At 37.3% G+C, this 20,586-nt stretch overlaps 1 protein-coding gene across 3 annotated transcripts in view; it reads left to right on the top strand.

Annotated features, from left to right (window-relative positions):
* CADM2 (cell adhesion molecule 2) overlaps nucleotides 1-20,586 on the top strand; it is a 1,060,955-nt gene continuing 1,040,369 nt past the window's right edge. The window contains exon 1 of one of the 3 annotated variants that reach the window (XM_077878754.1): nucleotides 1-669. In XM_077878754.1, the coding sequence (XP_077734880.1) occupies nucleotides 609-669 (61 nt within the window). In that variant the 5' untranslated portion in view covers nucleotides 1-608. The remainder of the gene's footprint in view (nucleotides 670-20,586) is intronic. The other 2 variants (XM_077878755.1, XM_077878756.1) reach the window with 2 other exon arrangements.

Genomic DNA, 20,586 nt, shown 5'->3' with positions numbered 1-20,586 from the left:
TCCCCGCCGCCGCCGCCGCGGGTGCCTCTGCTGCTGCTGCTGCTGCTGCTGCAGCTCGAGCATCCGGGAGCCGCCGCCGCCGCCGCCGCCGCCGCCGCCAGCGCCGCTTCCACCGCTGCCACCTCCCCTCCCAGGACCCCGAGACACCCTGAGCGCGAGCGGCGGCCGCTGCTTGCCTGCGCCCCCCTGCCCCCGCCCTCCCTCCGCGACCTGCCCACTCCCGCAGCCCTCGCCTGCACCTTCCCCGACACCCCGGCGTCCCTGCACCACCTGCTCGGGCAGCCCCCGCGGGCTCTGGGACTTGCGGTGCGAGCCGAGAGGAGGCAGGCTCCGAACCCGCGCCTGCCTGACGGGCTGTCGCGGCTGCACCACCGGCAGGAGGAGGAGAAGAAACTCTTTCGCCCACCGAAACCCCATTCTGCGGGTGCTTCGCAGCTGCCGCTTCTGCTGCCTCCAATCCGGGTCCGAGGGTTCGAACACCGCCGCGGCGGGCGCCGAGGGTCCAGCAGGCGCCAGGAGGACGCCGGCGGAGCCCTGCACTCTGGTGTCCCACTCACCAGCATCTTGCCGCCCCCCTCGTTCCTTCCCAGCCCTTTAGAGAAGGGACCATGATCTGGAAACGCAGCGCCGTCCTCCGCTTCTACAGCGTCTGCGGGCTCCTGCTACAAGGTAATCCCCGCCCCGCCGCGGGGAGCATCAACTTCACGCCCATTCCCCAGCATCCCCACTCCACCCCATATTTCCACTCTTCCCCTTCCAGTCCCCCGGTCCCCGGCGATTTCCACCCCCTCCCCCTACTCCCCGGTGCGGCAGGGGGCAGTGGCCGTTCGCTCCAGCCCCTCGAATCTCTGGCGCTGGCTCAGCCTCGCTCTCCCAGCAGGCAGCCCCGTGCGCGGCACCTTTCGCCTTTTCATTCACCTGAGCTTCCCACATCTCTCACTCTCCGTCCCCGCCAGCAACACCCCCCGCACACACCTCCCACGCCTTTTGGCTGGCAACTTGTGCCTTCTCTGAACATTGTACCCTCCCACCCCCCACCCCCCCCCCCGCCACCTCCCACATCACGCTCCTGATCGACCCTCTCCATCCTTGTCATCGCTCTAACCTCCCCCTTTCGGGTCGCCTTTCTCTTTTCTCTTCTTCCCACCATCATCATATCCGTGTATCTTTAAAAAGTGAGTGAGAGCCTGGGAGCGAGCTACCGAGACGGCGAGAACAGCAGCAGCGGCAGCACCGTGTGCATTGCAATAGCATCCCCGGGGGGGATATGTGTTGTGAGACGTGTCATTCACCTGAGAAGAGAGAGGAGACTGTCTGGGATTTAAAAGAGAGAGCGAGAGAAAGAAAGAAAGAAAGAAAAGAAAAAGGAAAAGGGGGTAAAGAGAGAAAGAATAAATCAAGAAATAAAAAAGGGAAAGAGGAAGGGAAAAATCAAAAGACTCAAAGCTACTTTATCAACAAGCCTGTTTTTAAAAATTGATCAGCCTGTGTGGTTTTCTTTTCTTTTTCTTTTTCTTTTTTCTTTTTTTCTTTAAGCAAAGAAATATATGCACCTAAGCAGTTACTTTACTGCTAAGGGATTTTCGCTTGGATTCCCTACCTCTCTATTCGCTCTGCTCTCTGCCGCTTCTTTTCGTAATTAATATTATCCTTTCACGTGAAATGTAAGAACCCCTGCGACCGCAGTGGAGGGAAACCGCACAAAACGCTGTTATTATGCAAATCACTGGGTTTGGATGCAGAGCGGCTAGGGAACTGGGGTGCACTTTTCCTCAGATCCTCTCTTTTGCAGGAGGAGGAGGGGGCCCTGTGGAATGGGAGGACGACGCTGGTTATGAAATGAATGGCAATGTATGGAGTAGGAGTGCATGGGCAGAGCACACTTTGGGTGGTGGTGAGGCAGAGGCGGCATGCTAGGGCTGGGTGGGCTGCGGCCGGCAGGCGGAAAATTGTTGCTTTTAAGAGAGGAGTAATGTAGGGATGCGGCTTGAGTGAGATACAGGAAGGATGGATGTGAAACGATGGACTATAGGATTTTTAAAGCTAGGTGACTCTTGATTTCTTGCTAAATCTTTGCCCACCTCTAACCCCTCTGTCGTCATTTCTGTAGTTGTGGGAAAGATAAGTTGATCAAATTTATTTGTCCCTTGGTAAAAGGAATCTGGAAGTAAGACACAAGTAGACCGCAGGCGTGCAAAACCCAATTGGCCTTTGGAGGATTTAAATGAGGTCAATGAACCATCTTTCAGCAAGTTCTTGGAATGCATCCTGCCTCCTATCCTCCAGGATATAGACTGGGATGTATTTTATTTATGCATATTTATGATGTGAAGGAAAACACAGTGGACAGAATTTTTCTGAATTAACTAACTGACCTTGCAGAGATATTTCTTACCATCTTTTTTGTGTTTTGTGTTAAATGTAAATTTCAGATATGTCATGTGCCAGCATCCCCGAGAAAGCCGACAGCCTTCTTCCTGCTTACGCTGCCTCGTCCCATTTCCCACCGTTCACACTCCCACCCTCTCACAAGTACCCCGGGAGGCTGACACATCACTTGGGTTTCTAATCCATGCTGAAACGTGTTCCTAGATACCCTATTTCACCTCTCAGTAACTTGCATTTCTCAGCTCTGCGTGTGTGTGTGTGTGTGTGCGCGCGTGCGCGTGCGCGTGCACGCGCTTGCGCGCGCGCTCTACGCCGGGTAGTGGGAGTGTGATGTGGGGAAATCAGTTAATTTGGTGATTGCGATGAAAATTCGACACCGCTGGATGTGTTTTCCCTGCCAATCTGTGCGTGCTGGCCCCGGCACGTCATTGCACACACTGCTGGGCTGGTGTGAGATTATTTATTATAGAGCATGTGGGCAGTGGACTGCGCTTGGGGGTCGCCTCCTCTGCCTTCAACATTTCCCATGAATTGTCTATTCACTGCACTGCAAAATAACTGTCTGCTGGTGTCTCATTCTCTCAGCCTGGAGGAGGATTTACTCTCTCTCTACCCGGAGAGATTCCATCAGCTGCCTTCTCTTTTATTAAGAACATGGGTCTCTTTTATTAAGTACGTAAACCAATTATTTAAAAAGTGCTGCTTTTCACAGCGGATTAGAGGTGGTGGTGGAAGGGGTGTGGGCATGCCAGAGAAAATGCACCACTGCAACCCACAGCAGCACCAGCATCAGGTCCAAATATATAAATAAATAAGCGTCCTCTACAGCAACCAGGGAGAAAGCGCCAGCCCAACAAGGTCTGTGTACTTATGAGCATCTTAGATCAGGCCATGTTAATACACCAAAGGAGAGAAGAGGATTTAAAAGGAAAAAAAAAAAAAAAAAAAAAACTAGAGGGGGGAGGGGGTGCAAAGCACCATTGGATTGTCTTCTCATGTTTATGGCTGCCTCACATTTATCAAACACTGCTCCACAGACACATCGCACTTTGTTGATATTGTCAGTTCCTGCTCAAACAAATTGCTCATGCCTTCCTTGTTTTACTCTTGGCCAAAAATATTGCTTCAGGGTTGAGGTTTATGTTTTCTCCCACCATCCTACACTTTTATTAGGACTTGGTTAGGTTGTAAAATGAAAAGCTTTATTTCCTGGACACAGATTAAATACTTAGCAGGTCTTTCCTTTCTATGTGCAGAGAAAGAAGGGTGGCGGCGGAACTAGTGAGCAACTAACTGATTTTGGCTAGAGGGAGTCTGTTCTGCCTGCTGGTAGTTATGACTAGGCAAATGCTATAGGCAGTCTACAGCTTCTTATTTTTAGCTTTATCGGAACTATGGTGGTATTCTGTGACTTAAGTAATAGTGATCAGTTAATTTAGCTTTTCTATTATTATCCCCTTTCTTGCACTATGCCTTATTTTAGACAAGAAGACTCATTTGAACATATCTTCTCTGTGTTTTACATTGTCACCAATATTTTACTCTTTCTGGGAAGCAAAATCAACCTTTTGGCTTGTTAATATGTAAAGTTAATGAGCCAGTGGTGAGAATCAAGTCAATGATAAAATAAGTTAAAAAAAAATAGTACTATTCTAAAAATCTACCATTTTGTCTTCAGTGGATTCTTAGGAAATGAAAATGAATCATTAGAAGGAAATAAATATGTTTCTGACCAAAGCACAACTCGGAATGTAGGCTACTTAGATAACAAAATTTGCTTCTGTGTTAGTTTATGGGGCATCCTTTCTTATTTTCCTCCATCATAGGCAGGGGAAAAATCTGGAATGAGGGTACAGAACAGTTTAGAGAAATGAATTTCTTTAGAAGGAGGTGTGCAAAAGCTTGCCACCTGTAACTGAAACCTCTCTTGGTTACAGAGCAGATCCAGTTCAATTGCTAACCCTGGCTGAAGCTGTATCCCCTTTCCATGCCTGAGGGGGCACTGCAAAGATGGAGACTGTCTTGTTTAGCACAAGAAAACGGTCCTAGAAAGGGCAAAGAAGAAAGGACAAAATATAACCAGAAAATAGACATACATAGAGATTTTGTTGAGAACTTTGTTTCCTTTTTAGAGTTAGTCTTACAGAAAAACACATCCAACACAAATACTGGGATTTTAGGGTTTGGTTTTGTCTTGTTTTATTTTCCATGAGATATTTTGATAAATGATCTGTTATTTTAGAAAGACTTTCAAATTGAAGGTCAATTGGACATGCATAGTACTTGCCTCAGTGAATACACTAAACATAAACTTCCCCTTACATTTTTAGAAAGTATATTATAAAGTACAAAATACACCTACATACACTTAAATAAACACTGATAACTTAATGCTTCTTAAAAGCCTATCTCTCCCATTCATTTCCTTCTATTTGTAATAGCCTGAGTCTTGTTGAGCTCATTTCTTATGTTGAATGCAAGAACCGTATTCCTCCCTTTCTTGATTAACAACTGAACCTTTAAAGAGTAGAATCTGTACATAAGAGCCAAAGACTATGATTTAAATGGTCAAACCCCAGACACTTAGTAATTAGGAAAATCTCCCTGCAAACATGGGGAGTCTCTGGGCAGATTTTCTATCAAGATATGGAAACTTACTTCATTGTCTTCACCATTTCTACAACTATTAGAACTGTGGGAGCATAACATGACCAAAGTAAGCATTGATGGAGAGGCCTCTTTCTGCTTTCTCCCCTGGAAGATCAGATACTTGAGAACTATTTGCCCCACATTGAAATAGTGAGATGCCATTTTTTTAATGAAAAAAATTACTTTAATTACTTAAGGAACAAATGGAAGTATAAAAATGCTGGAAGAAATGTGAGTCATGCATTTTAAAGTGACCTAAAATCAATATCAGATAATATTAATTTTCTTTTTAAAATGAGAAATCTATGGGGTATCAGATGATTGAGACAAGTAAGGTTTATTTATTATGAAGGATTTGGGGTACATTAATAATATAAATAGACCTATCCTATTGATGTTTTATTTGATAACATTGATGTGCGTTCCACGAGATTTATTGAGAAGGCGTCCTCATTTTAATAGGCTCGTTTAACAACCTTGGCAAAATCACCCAATGTGTAACAGCTGGCTGAGTAGGCTGAGGAAGTGGTGAGAAATCACAAACTGAGGAAGCCAAACTCAAAAGCTGAAGTTAGAGTTCTTTGTGGAATTGGCAGGTATTGGTTTTTTGATCCTCCTGGAACAGCTCTAGTGCCCAATGACTACTAAACTTAAGCTTCCTGAGGGCAAGCCCTGAGCCTTTGTTATCTGTGCAATCTTCTTATTCTCAATTCAGTAGATACATAATAAATAGTGTTGGCATGAATAGGTATGTCCTAATGGAATTAAATAGCTGCATCTCTTCATAATATGTCAGCACTTAAACTTTGCTAAGTGATGCCACAAGAGTTAAACATTTTGTAGGCTGTATTGGTTTAGGAAACAGTTTTCCTGTAGAAAAGTAGATAGCAATGGCTGTTGATATGCATTTTTAAATGAATACAATCTGATCAGTTGTTCTTGCCATGGCATTTTCCTCCCCATTTTTAAATTTTTTCCTTGATTAAAAATCACCAGTATTCTGCATTAGATCAGATCACCAATTCATTTCATGAAAAATGGAAGGGCATGATTATAATTTACTGATTTAACCTAAAAATATTTAAAAAGACAAGTTCATTGCCAACATTTTATTTGAAAATGTCAAGCGTTTTTGGAGTGCAGTTCTGTAGTATCAAAGAAAGGCATCTTCTGCAAATTCCTCTTGTAAAGAGGTGGGTGAGGATTAACCTAGAGCTTGTGGCAGCTGAAGCCCCCTGCTGTGTGATGATGCAAATGGCATCTCAGGCCTAATGTGCTCTGCAGCGGCAGGCGAACACACAGGAAAGCAGTCATGTGGCATGAGCGAAATGGGAAGTCTTTTCAGAGCTTGTGGTAGACATGAACCATCCTTCAGTTTTTTATAACCAGAAATAACCCAGAGAGTATTTCTAATCATGTGAGCTGAAGACAAAGCATAAGAAAGAATGAGTGCATATTTTGTTTGGAGATTAATGTAGTAAATAAATCCTAATAAAATTATCAGTGCTCTCACCAGATACATGGTGAATACTTTATTTTCTTGCAAACTATCAGAGACACAGGCCAGTTTCATGAAGACAAATAGCAAAGTTAAAAATAGGATTTCTATGCAGTTGTTTACATGTATTGGACCTTATAAATATTGGGCTAGGAAATATTGTTAAATCCTCTTTTAGTGAGTAAGGAGTCAGTCCTTTGTTGTTGTTGTGAGGTTTTATTGCTTATTATTATTGTTATTATAGCATCTCTTATATTATGAGAATATAGTAGTTTTAAAAGAAATAGACATTAACTGTTCAATGTGTATTCCTGCAGTTAAGCATTGTGAAGTGGAATTTCTGTTAACATCAAATCAGTAGAGAAATTTCCTCTGTGAAAGGTATTATTTATCACAGGCAAAAGCATTAAATAGATCCCTTAATAAAAGTAATAGTTCTGGACCAATTGTTACAGGCAGCCTATAAGGGAACCATTTCAGATAACAGAAACTAATGTAGCTTTGTTTATTTTTATTCCATTTGCTAGAGAAAAAAATAATTGCACATACTATGCATATTGATCTTTACTTAAGAAATGAGCTCAGTGGGTTTCTTTAAACAGATATGAAATAGTTATCATTTTAGAAGTATGTAGTATGTGTAAAAATTATAAAAATAAATATTCTGCTTAATTAGGTATCAGTTAAATATTAATGTCAAAATCAGAGATGTAATTGTTGAAAAAGGAATATCCCTCAATCATTTACTCTCTCCATACACATATATACAAGTTTAAAGTATACAGTTATTTTTTAGAACTGAAAGGTACCTTTATAATTTGGGAGCTGTCAGGGATGGGATGTGATGTGAGGAAAAGGCAAGAGTTTGTTTTCTTTGCACTCAGTTATTTTCTCTTACCCTTTTTATGAGGGTTAAAAAGTATATTTTTGAATAAATTTTCTTAGGCTTTAACAATGATTAGGATTTCCCCTTAAAAACACACAAGCAAGATATACAGTTTCTGAATTTGTGATAGAGCTGAGCATCTATTCTGAATCTTCTTTTGTGCTTATGAAACTAAGTAATGAGACCCTTCCACTACATGAATAGACACAGGGCTGAAGTTGTAAAGGGATCTGCCTTAGAGAGGGCTGGCTACTAATTATTTACATTCTATTTTAGAGGTCTTTGAAGTAAATATTAAGACAGTCATTATTCAACATTTGATATAACTCTTTCTAAGTCAGCAAATAGTTTTTACTTGAATCTTTAAATTATCTTTCAGCCACTTGGATGCTGAACGGGAAGCTCCAATTTAGTCATAAACAGTTATTCTGGGGGCTAGATGCAGAGGTCATTAGAGATTAGAAAATAAAAATAAGGAATCATTTGCTTTGAGAAATAAGAAATCTTAGAGCTAAGTATGATCAAGTAGTGCAAATCACTTCACATTAAGAAAGCAACAGTTCTTATTGGTCAAATTGATCCCCTAACAATTTTATGTTTTTGATGATGGCTTATTTACAGTAACGGTGCACTCATTGTTTATCTAAAGTCATCTTTGGGAATAGAGCAAGAAAGCACCTTTCCTGACAAGGATGTGCTGCCAACTGTTAAGTGTATAGCTGTTATATTGATTCAGTATGATTTATAAAAAACAATTAATTTGTTCTTATAGAGAAATATTTTTGGCTTCTTTGTTAAAAGTGTTTGCCTTTAAAAATGCAAGTGACTCCCTTAAGGTTTACTTAAACATCCAAACTCAAATTTATAGTGTGTAAAATACATTTTTACTCTCTTAATGAATTCATATTTTGCGTTAGCTTGTCCTCTATCCCCTCTGGGGGAAAATGCCCATGACACCTACATATCTTCCATTCATTCTCATACCTTATATGCCCCCTACTTTCCAATCTTAAGTAGTAGATTTAGGTTGAAATGAGAGATGGTTAGAATATTTGTATTAAAAAGCAAACAAAAAATATACAATAAGCTTGTCTAATTGTCACTCCTTTACTGCTCTCTATTTTCTATTTTGGAGTCTGAGTAACATAGTAACTCAGCTTCCTTTGCACTGTCCAGGAATATAATATCCCCCCAGTCCCGACCATGCTCCTAACCTGAAAGACCTATTAAAAGTAATTAATGAGGAATGAAGAGTGGTTCAAGAAAGGGAGATTTGCTAAAGCCTATGTGCTGAATACGTACAGTTTGGGTGATTTTCCTTTTGACCTCCACAACGCATACCCCAATGTTTTAGCAAGGATAAAACACATATAATGTGCTTTTACTTGTTTTTGTTACTGCTATTATTGCCTTTTGTGAGAGTTCAACCTCCTTACTTTCATAATAAAATGGCAAAAAGGAGAGGCAAGGAATGTGAGTCAGCCAGCCAAACACACACAGAAACGCCTGGCAAAGCTGACTAAATTAGCATATGCTAGGGTGAGTATTTCCCTCTGTTGTTACATAATCCCTTTCTAATACGAAATCGGTTCTCATACTTAACCCTTTCAGGAGGGTTGACATTCTCCCACTGTTATATTTTTATTTTGTATTATTTATTTTCTCATGAATTGTGTAAATCATCTATTGAGGGGCTTTTATGTCAAATTCTTCCCCCCCCTTCAGTGTTTCTGTATACAAATGTTCCATTCTGTGCCCAACTTCAGGATTCAAGAATCAACTTTTCTATAGCTTTCACTGAGAGGATCTAATTAGCATTTTGGGCTCTCTTTACTCATGTGCAGCTTTCTTTAGAAAATGTATTAGTTCTATGAGGTTCCCCTAAGGATTCATAATACTCTAGTTTGTTACATGTACTGTGATATTCAGTGTGCCTTAATTATGCACGTGGCCTCATTTCAAAGCCTTTTCAAGGATCATGTGGGGTAGAACAGGGGTCTGGCTGTAAGTTCACTGTCATGTATTAATGTGTAGGTGGTATTCAGAGAAGGATGTTTCTGAAGGCAATTATATATCTATGACTCCAGTATAGCAAGCAGTTACATTCTACACTTACTAGTTACCCTGCCAAGGCAGAATGAAATTCACCATTGTGATACATAATACAGTATCTGTTATTTCTAAATAGTTCTTTGGCCTGGGAATGAAATAAAATAATGAGTGAAAATGTGTATCCCTTATCTTGAATAGGGATTGTTCCTTTCACTCTCTCAAAACAAGAATCAAAAATTGTTCCTAAATCAATACTCTATTCCATAACTAGTCCATTAACACATTTGCTGTGGTAGGATCTTGAAGTTACGCTGGTTATTATTTGAGGCTATAGATTTTTAGATAGTATTAATTGCCTGCAACTGCATGGGCTGCCAAATGTCAGTGCACTGTCAAATCTGAGACATGATTTTTTTTCGATTTTTGTTTTGGATGCAATTTGGACAACTGTGAAAGTATATAGGGACATGAACCCAACAGAGGGAGAGAAGGAGAGAGAGAGAAAGAAAGACAGATGTTTTTTAAATAAGGACTTCATTTGTGGAGGGATGGTTATAAGAATTGGCTCATTTAGTACATGTCACCATTTATATGGAGGATATTTTCCTGCATTGCACGAGTTTGAGGGCATACTTATCTTAATTGTACCTTTTGACTTGCATTGGCCTATGTATCATATCATCAGAAAACTTGAGTTTGATTTGTAAGTACACTTTTTTCTTTTATTTATGGCTATTGCAATAAAAAGCACTTTGTATATACTAACTAACTTTGATATATACTAACAATTTTAACCAATTTTTGTTTTGTTATTTTACAACTGCAAATTTGAAGCCACATTATTATTAATGATAGTTTAAAAAAATACTGGTCTCCAGTAACTCACTGGAGTTTTTTATTAAGAAAAATTTTGACCAACATCTGATGTGTTTAAGTAGACAAAAGAATGCCATCTGCCCTTGATATTTGAAACATTTTATTTTGTCTATGCTATGATCTATATAACCCTTTTGTGTATTTTTATTACAGTATTTTGAATGTTTGGTATTTATCTGTCTGTTTGTTCTACTGGATTATAAACCCATAAAGTACAGGGTCTTATTCTTCATTTTATTTCAAGTGGTTAATCTAAGGTCTGGTCTGTGTCTTTTTTTTTTTTTTTTTTTTTTTAATGTTTTCATTCTACTGATTGATTAGTTCTCTTCCAATCCATTTAATCCTGACACATCTCTTTAATTGGATCCAAATAATATTTAAGTATTTATGTTATAACTGCCAAAGTGCCAATACACTATTCTGAATAGAATAAATATTTGCAATGAATGTTTATTCATATTTAAGGTACAGAGAGAGTACAAAAAAAATGGCTACTAAGAAACACAAACAATTCTGAATAATGACATACTTCACAAAAATATGAGACCATTGCTTTCAATTAGGGCAAGCAATTCGAATTTGCACTGAAAACATTCATCTCATGGCTTTGAATCTCCCTGATTTCTCCGGGCATCATAACCCCTCGTCTTTTTTTTTTTTTTTTTTTTTTTTTTTTAGTTATTAAAGATTTCTATCTGTAGCCCTCCAAATATTCCTGATGATGGCTTTAGGTAAACATGAAACCAAATCATCTTACTGTTCTACTTAGAGTAGCCAGTATTTCTGGATAAATGTATGAACAAAGAGGAATTACAAACTGACCTTGATCTGCCAGATTATCAGTGGGGACTGACCTGCTTTTGTTATTGCCAAAGCTGTGGAGTAGATGTTCTGGGAGTCGTCTCTCAAGTATGGATTCAGGGTGCATTTCACTTAATTTGACTTGGGAAGATTACATCCATTTTATTTGAAAGGCCTTTTAAAGAAAATCCTAAATATTGTGGGGTTTTTCTTGATACTTAGTCATACTTCTGCAATTGAAGACACATGTTTGCTGTGGTTGAATTTGATTTATTTCCCTTTTAGCATTTTGAAAGACCGTGGGTGGTAGGATGGGAATATTAACTGCTTTTTGAAGAGAATTTAAATATAGTTACTGGGAGCTGAACACCAAGGGAAAAAAGACTTTCTATAATTCGTAGTGACTTTAATGCCACATAAAGTGTTTTAAGAACGCTTTTTCTTAAAAGTCCCAGTGAAATATAGCTTTTCTTTAAAGTCATAGAGTTTTTCTTCAAATTTAGAAAATCAATTTCTTGATATCTTTTGGATTTTTAACTGTTTCATGACTTTGGGCATCTGAAAAGGTATTATTGACTAGGCTAACTTAAGATTTACCTGACGGAAGGTGCTGAAATCACTCTATCATCGTTGTGTAGAAATGCACATTCAGTAAATAAATATCCCAAGCAGATTAAACTAGTTCAATTTATTAAATGTTGTTACCACTTTATGGAGTTGATATTAAGAATTATATTCACCCATAGCTGCTGTACTTAGAATCTTCTTTATGTTAAACTGTGACTGTCAATGTGATGCAACAGCTGCAGAATAACCTTCTAATGTGGCTTCGGTTCGGCCCTTACTGACTGACTTTACAGAGCCTAGGGAATAAACAGGAAGGTAGTTTCAGAAGCAGTTTTTGTTGACTGTTTCCCTGTTTTGGTGAAAAAATATTATAATATGTTACTGAATTTTTATTATATAGAGAATATTCTTGTAAATCCATTTTTAGAAGTGACATAATTTTTTAATGTGTAACCACTTAATATCTGAAACACTGAAAATGTGAGGAAGAGTTATACCTTTTTATTTCTCAACAGTTTTAGTCATAATGACCCACTCAGAAAGTGAATTTTTAATTTGATAGAAGGAAAGCATTTCAGGCCAAAGTTTTTGTCCAGAGTCACCAAATTAAAAACAATATCCGTTATATTCTTCAAAAGAATACTGCACAATGTCTTTATGGAAAGATCTGATGCTAACTAGCATGAAAATGAAGTGTGTTCAGTAAAAATTATATATTTTAATATATAAAGTTATATATCTAGTTTTAATACAAAAAACATACCTTGGGATCCCTGGGTGGCACAGCGATTTAGCGCCTGCCTTTGGCCCAGGGTGCGATCCTGGCGACCGGGGATCGAATCCCACGTCGGGCTCCCGGTGCATGGAGCCTGTTTCTCCCTCTGCCTATGTCTCTGCCTCCCTCTCTCTCTCTCTCTCTGTGTGACTATCATAAAAAAATAAAAAAATAAAAAAAAATAAAAAAAATAAAAAACATATCTTTAAAAGGCCAAGTAAAATTTACATATGATAGTTTCATGCCCATTGGCCTGCATTTTTTTCTTTACACATAGAAATGCTATGGATGAGGTAAGACTAATGGTATCTTGAAACTTCAATCCTCCCTATCCTTTCACTTCTGTGGAATAGCTAAGATGAAGGTATTGATACAGGGATAAGTTCATAGTTTCTTAGAGATCTAGTAGAGTTCAGTAAGGTCAGATTTACTTTAAATCTTCACTTCGCTTTACCGAATTTTATTGGCTATACAAGTACAGACGACCAACAAAGCAGAACAGATTATCCTTGAAGGACAGGACAGCCTGAAAGTGTATTTTGTAATACAACAACTTTGTTTGATGGATGGGTGTGGACAAGTTGGGAAGACAGTCTTTTTATCATTTAATGATGGTCTTATTACAAGCCAATAGTAAACTTGATCAGGTGTTAGGGATATTTCCTCCGAAACTTTCATATCATCTTGGGGGACTGAACAGAGAATGGGAGTAACTTGTGACAGGGGAGGAGGCATGAATCACAGCCCTGATCCTTCAGGAGAACATAAGCAGCAGCCATGCCAAACTACTGCTAGTGTGGAGGCACAGTAAAGACTCTGGCCTCGTGGTGGTAGGTTCTATATTCTGTACAGCGAGGAGATATCACTGGACTAACTCAAACTCTGAATTTTGGAAGTGCCCTGCAGCGGCAAGACATAATGGTAGGAATGAAAAGACCTCAGTTCTCATCTACACCATGCCACTATTTTAGAGACCTTGGGCAAGTTACTTTCTTTTGCTTTCTTCTTTTCTTGTGTGAGGGGGAGGGAGAGGGAGAGAGGAAATCTTAAGTAGGCTCCATCTCCAGCGCTAGCCCGATGGGGGGCTTGATCTCACAACCCTGAAATCATGACCCCAGTCAAAATCGAGAGTCGGATGCTTAACTGACCAAGCCACCCAGTAACCAAGCAAGTTACTTCTGCAGTTTCTTCTGTAGACTGAGAAACTGGAATCACATTCATTCTTTGGTGATGGGTTGTAGAAGAATATTATGGATGATTGAAGACTACAGAAATGGCATATTTCTTTTCACTTTCCACCTAAAAATAGTTTGTAACACAGTGTAACATTCACTGTGTAGTCTTAAAAAATACCTTTTACTAAAATTTAATTTTTTATATCTACCCGTGCATTATTCAGTTAAGATTTTACACTGTAAAGAGATTTTTATTCTGATACATATGTCTACATAAATTTCAGAGCTCTCTGTCTCTGTCAATGAGTTTTATAAATTAGTTTTGTAGTCATCAGCCTGAGCTTGGGTCATACATGCCTTTCTCATGAAATTACATCCATAGATCAACTTCAAAAATTAGTAAATTTTTGCTGTTAGTCCTTTATTTTATTTTTTTCTCTTTAAATTTTTTACTTAAATTCTAGGCACAATATTGGTTTCAGAAGCAGAATTCAGTGATTCATCACTTTCATACAACACCAGCTCTCATTCCATTAGCCATTTTTATTATAAGAAAATAGACTGTTTCAATTTTAAATAGAATTTTGTTTTTGTGCATTATTCAATGTGTGCATGTGTAAATTTTTATAATCATTTTATTCTTCATAGGCTTTGGTTTCTTAAGCATAACTTACTCATTCACTGTTTTATTTTTTTAAACCAATATCTACTTGCAGGCAGTGTTTTAAATGTTAGATATACACAGTAACAAGGTGGAAACGGTTTCCACCCTCATGGAGTTTATAGTCCAGTAGCTGATACACTAGTTACACAAAAATATGTAACACCCTAGCTTATTTTCTAAAATAAAAATTCCATTTTTATAGTAATATGTTTTCAATAGCTACCTAATGTGGATGTATCAATGAAAATATGAAATCACTGATTTAAGAGCATTACTATAAGCCTCACTGAGCTTTTAACATTTTTTTTTTTTAATTTAAGTTTGGGCTAAAGAGCTCTCATTTCCTCCAGTTGTTTATCCTGAAAACATTCTCAGTATGATTCCAGTTTCTTTCTTTTTTTTATTAATACAACTTGAAAGAAGCTGACAAGTGAACAAGAAATATTCAAGCATGGTCTATTCTAACTGATTTGTTCAAGAGGATGATTCATTTAATTTCATAAAGGCTCAGTGGGCCAGAACAGTAGATGACCAGGTCAGCAGAGGGAATGTAGGGGAGAAGAGGTCTGTGAGAAGGATCTATGTAACAAGCAACAATATTTAGTTTTTTAGAGCTGAAGTTCTGCTTGAGCAATTCTGATGTTACCAGTGACAGTCATTTAAAGAGCTGCTGATGCCTCAGGGAAAACATTTTTAAAGTGTCCTATCCAGAAACAATGCTCCTTGTACTGTGTCATATATATTAAAACTCTGTCCCTTGCTTATATTACAATACTACATTGTCCCTGATTAAAATCTGTGCTACTAGTATATATATGGCTTCTCGAGACTGCCGATGAAATGTTGTTCTTGAAATCTTTCCTCCTGCTCAAGCTGCCCTGAATATGGCTGAAATAAGAATCACCTGATAAATAAAGCTGGAGAATAGATGAGAATACCACTTAAAAACTTTAAAAATAAAATGAATTTTATATACAATTGTGTGAAATGTTGGAATATGTAAAATAATATGAGTGGGGTACAAATATTCTCGATATCTTTATATTATTTCTTTTAATATTTAACTTTGATTGATGACCTCAACATGCACATGAGGTCATATTCCTAACAGGTTGTATGGTGTTTTTATATTATTTATTGTCCGTCGGTGTCCCCGGGGTAGATGATATATATATCTTGTAGTAGATAGAGTAAAAAAAAAAAAAAAGATATATACTTTTGGAAATCATAATGGTGGTGGTCAAGCATGTACAGTTAGTCTACTTAGAGATTTACTTATCTGGATTACAGAATGCAGTACAAAGCACAACTAAAAAACCTCAGCTTAACTGTTATCTTTAATTTCGCTTTTTCTTTTAAATGAAATGTTAAAATCAAAGCAATTCAAGTAAATGCTCTGTTGCAGGTAATAATTTGCAAGCATATAGTTTTATATTAAATGACTTCTTTTTGAGAGTATATTCAGCTCTCTGAAGTAAGTCAGAGATGCATACATATTTTAAACTTTTATATAGAGAACTAGGTGGTGCTGTTCTGTCATCTTTGTGTCTCAGTGACTTCTTAAAACACTTTCATTAAACACTTTCATTCAATAAGTGCATTAGGTAAGATACAGTATTCTAGTAGCATTACTTTTTATTAACCAGCTAAGTTTATATTGATCTTACATGTTTGTTTTCAGCAGTATTTTCATACAGCAGAAAAAACTTTCTTCTAAGCAGTTAACTTTTATCATAGTGTACAACTTCCCTTTTTTAACATTTAAGATAATCTGAAATCTTTATGTTACTATGTGCTTTAAAAGGCTCTGTACTTGGCTATTTCATTTGCCAAAATTCTTACTATTAATTGAGTCAGAATTTAAAGTGGTAAAATTTTGTACAATTTGAGTTGATGTCATATAAAAAAGTCATAAAATACAGAAGCTCAAGGAAAACATTTTCATTATTTGAAATACTAAATATTGAATTAAGCTTTAAAACAAAAGAAATAAAATAGATTTCCTTGAAAAGAAATTGTTTGCTTAATATACTTCTCTGTAAGAAAACTGACATAGGTAGGCTGTCAGTGTTTTCATGGTTCAGGATATCATTAATTGTGACTTCCGACCTCCTTGTGGTACCCAGGAGTCAGATAAAAAAGAGCACATTTACTTGAAACTAAGTAACGAGAATTACTCGTCTGCCCATGTATACTTAGTACACTGGTATCTCTGAGGTATATTTTCTTGCTAAGAATTATAGCTTCAGATACCTTTAAGTTTAGAAAATACAGATAGGAGAGAACTTAAAAGAATGACAACTTTTTTTTTTCAAAAACCATCTCATGTTATATACAAGCGATTGTAACTTATGTTTCTTAATGACTTTACAATACTTTTGGAGAAGAATATATCATATAATTTATTCTCCAATGAAAATCTGGATATAAATAAAGATTAGTATTTCAAGAGTTCTACCCATGTACCTCCTTGTGGAACCACAGTTCTATAATTTTGACTGGGGACAAAAGTAATTTCTGTCCTTCTTGATTTCTCATGTAATAAATCCTCCTTGCTGCTATTTACATCATAAAACATTTAAGTTTTACCTTAATAGAAAAGTCAATGTTATTTAGAAAACTCCTTTTTCTGCTATCTCATGATCTTTTATCAGTGGAAGACAGGATCAATACAGAATTTCAGGATGGTTCCATGGCATGTCATCTTACAATGTAGAGATAATCTCTGAGATGCACATCTTCTAGACTAATAAACCTAAGTGAAAGTGCTCTTAGACTTCTATGCTCATGTCTGGCCTCCTGGCCTCATGAAATAAAATAGAAGTCACAAGTATTAGGATGAGTGCCAGTGGGAAAACACTTGTCAAGTAAGAGTTCAAAATGGGTGAACTGTATAAGGAAAGGGAGATTATTCATGCAGGAGGAATGTCTTGATTTCCTATCAATTTTCCTAAGAAGGATTAGGTAACTTCCACTGTATACTGCCATAACCTTAAAATGTGAAAAAATAGAAAAAAAGTTAAGATTATATAAAAAGTCAGTATTTATATTTTCAGTTTTAATTCTTTTTACAAAAATACAGTACCTAGGTTTTTGATACTATCATTATGAGAGTAAAGCTTAGACTAGACAAAGAATTTATGGAAGTTATTCATAGATTTGCCATAGCTACATATTCAAAGTTATGCAGCGTTTTTATGATAATAAATGATCCACTTTTTGAAAGTTGGCATGCTGGCAGTGATAGTAAGAAGACATTAAATTTTAATATGTTAGATACTAGATTTACATTATGGAAAGTTAAATGACACCATCAGCAAGCCCAATGTTTTTTAGATAGCCTATTTTAAAAATATACCATACTTCAAATAAAGCATGATATTTGGTGAAAAATACCTAAATCCTAATATTCCACAATTATTTTCCTTCCAGAATACAGAAAGTCTTAAATGTCAAAAATACAAAAATGTACGTTGTAACTTTGGTGACCACTTACTTTTTTGGAAGTAAAATCAGAAGGGAAGAGAGTAATACATTTCTGGCAGTATACTTTCTCCTTGGACTGAGGCTCCAAAATTAATACCAAAACTACTCCATGCATTTTTCGTCATTTCTTGTGGTCATTATTTCTTGGATAGATGATATTAGAAAAAGAAGGCTTCTTTACAATTATTTTTGACGAAGATTAATCTCAGACAACCTAGTGTCAGCTATTGTCTATCAGTAATCAGTGACAGCAAATAGACTATTTGGCATGCCATTTTTTGGGAGACCCTCATCTTATCTTTCCAAATGCTCCTTTGGAAACTTCAGTAGAGGTTCATTTTCATCTTGCCACATTTTATCAGTGATGAAAGACATACCTCATGGATCTAAAGGTGGTTTTTCACTTTAAAAGTAAACTAAAGAGGGGATCCCTGGGTGGCGCAGTGGTTTGGCGCCTGCCTTTGGCCCAGGGCGCGATCCTGGAGACCCGGGATCGAATCCCACGTCGGGCTCCCGGTGCATGGAGCCTGCTTCTCCCTCTGCCTGTGTCTCTGCCTCTCTCTCTCTCTCTGTGACTATCATAAATAAATAAAAAAAATTAAAAAAAAAAAAAAAGTAAACTAAAGAAAAACAACAATAAGTAAGGAATTTCTGGATTTATTTTGCTATCAGAGAAGATAGTAGAATAGGTGAAAAAGTGATCATTATGAGAATGAAAACAACAGTATTGTGGAGAGGGTAGATGTAGATCTTTGCATCTTTATCCATAATATGTTTTTTCTAAATAGAATCTCCAAATGAGGCTTGATAAAAAGTTATAGTTCATATCAGTAAATCAAATTTTTTAGGGACCCAGTGGATATAGACATCGTATGGGGTGAAAGAAGTTAGAATAGACCTCAGTAAAAATTGTGAATGATCTTTAGTGCATCATGTCCAGAGCCTAACTGTAGTGAGATGGTACACATAATGTGAATTTCTAACACTGTAACACGTAAGTATAGTTAATATTAGCCACATATGATCTTAAATAACACCAATGAATAACCGTTGGGAGAAATATCTACCACAAACAATATACTCTCCTACAACTTAGAACAAACTCAGAACTTTCTAAATATATCTCCCATAGTTGGCGTTTTGTCAAGATCTAATATGTCTTAAAATTAATACTCTTGTCTTCTTATGTTGGTGTTAATACGGATGGAAGTGATGGAACACAATAATTAGAAGAAAGCCCTTGCGTTTTGCAGGTCAGGCCCAGGAGAAGCTCTTCCTATTGTGGCTTTGCAATTTACGAATTGAATTGTCAACTTTTCAAAACATATTTTATTATTGGCTACATACATTCAGAGGTTAAATGGAGAAATACACCACAACAGAACGGTTCTTAAAACAATGCTTTAAGCATTAATTCATGAGATATTGACAACAAAACAAAACTTACAAAAGCAGTCTCTCCCTTTACTTCCTAATATGTCAATCAGCAGGTGTTCTAAAGGGACAGGTGCTTCTTTCAAACTAAAATCTTTAAAACTGGGGAGAACTTGAGAGTTTGGAGAGCCACCTTTATGTATCCAAACATCTAAAGTGAAAACTTGAAAGAAAGTAAAGTTACTTGTAGAAAAAAAAAAAATCTTCTCATTTTACGTAAACAAACAAAAATGTTGTAAACTACAAAGATATGACAAGCACTTAGAAATGAAAAGTTGTATTTGGTAATCTAAAAATCAAGAAATTAAACTAAATGTGCTAGTTCTCTAACATAGTCTCCTTGACATTATCTAAGACATTAGCATCACTATCCAAAATTATCTAATTGTCTTATTGTTTATATATTCCTCCTTTTTCTTATAGATGATAAACTCTCTGAGTATACAATTGCTGTTTCCTGTTTTTATCTCTGTTCCTAGAATATTATCTGGCAGCACTTGTTCAGTAATTTTATGTGTATGAACCAGTATGATTTTGGTTTGTTTTTTTAAATAAAAGACTTTAAAAAAATAAATAAAAGACTTTTTTAAAGCAACTTCCTATGGTGAACAGAAATCAAATTAACAGCTGCATTTAAAATACACCTAGTTAAGATAAGCTATAATTTAGTAGCACTCTCTAAGTCCTTTTTTAAAAAACATATCATGTTCCATACTTGATTATAGATCATTTATTTAAGAATTTTTGTAATTATATTTTGTTTATATTTGAAATAAAGCACAATACTGCTGCTGCTCATTTAAAATAAAGAAACACAGATCAAGATAATTTGCTTGCTAAAATGTCAGAAGAACATTTTTAAAATATTAATATATTTCCTATGTTCAGTGTTTATCATTACTAGTTCAGGGTGTGTGTGTTTCTTCTTTATATCAGAAATTTGTCTGAAGTCATGGAATTATAGCTGCATTATGTGAAAAAAAAAGTAAAACCAAAGATTATAATAGGCCATAGGGGAAATTCTGCATAAGAAACCTGTTCTAGCCGGGCGCGGTGGCGCGCGCCTGTAGTCCCAGCTACTCGGGAGGCTGAGGCAGGAGGATCGCTTGAGCCCAGGAGTTCTGGGCTGCAGTGCGCTATGCCGATCGGGTGTCCGCACTAAGTTCGGCATCAATATGGTGACCTCCCGGGAGCGGGGGACCACCAGGTTGCCTAAGGAGGGGTGAACCGGCCCAGGTCGGAAACGGAGCAGGTCAGAAACCTGTTCTAGCAAAATTGAATGGAAGTTTAAAATAAGCTCTGCTGTACTTTAGATTTAAACATGATCTCATTTCA

Source organism: Canis aureus, chromosome 30 (genome assembly GCF_053574225.1).
Source record: "Canis aureus isolate CA01 chromosome 30, VMU_Caureus_v.1.0, whole genome shotgun sequence".
Taxonomy (NCBI): domain Eukaryota; kingdom Metazoa; phylum Chordata; class Mammalia; order Carnivora; family Canidae; genus Canis; species Canis aureus.
This window is presented reverse-complemented; position numbering and strand designations above follow the sequence as displayed.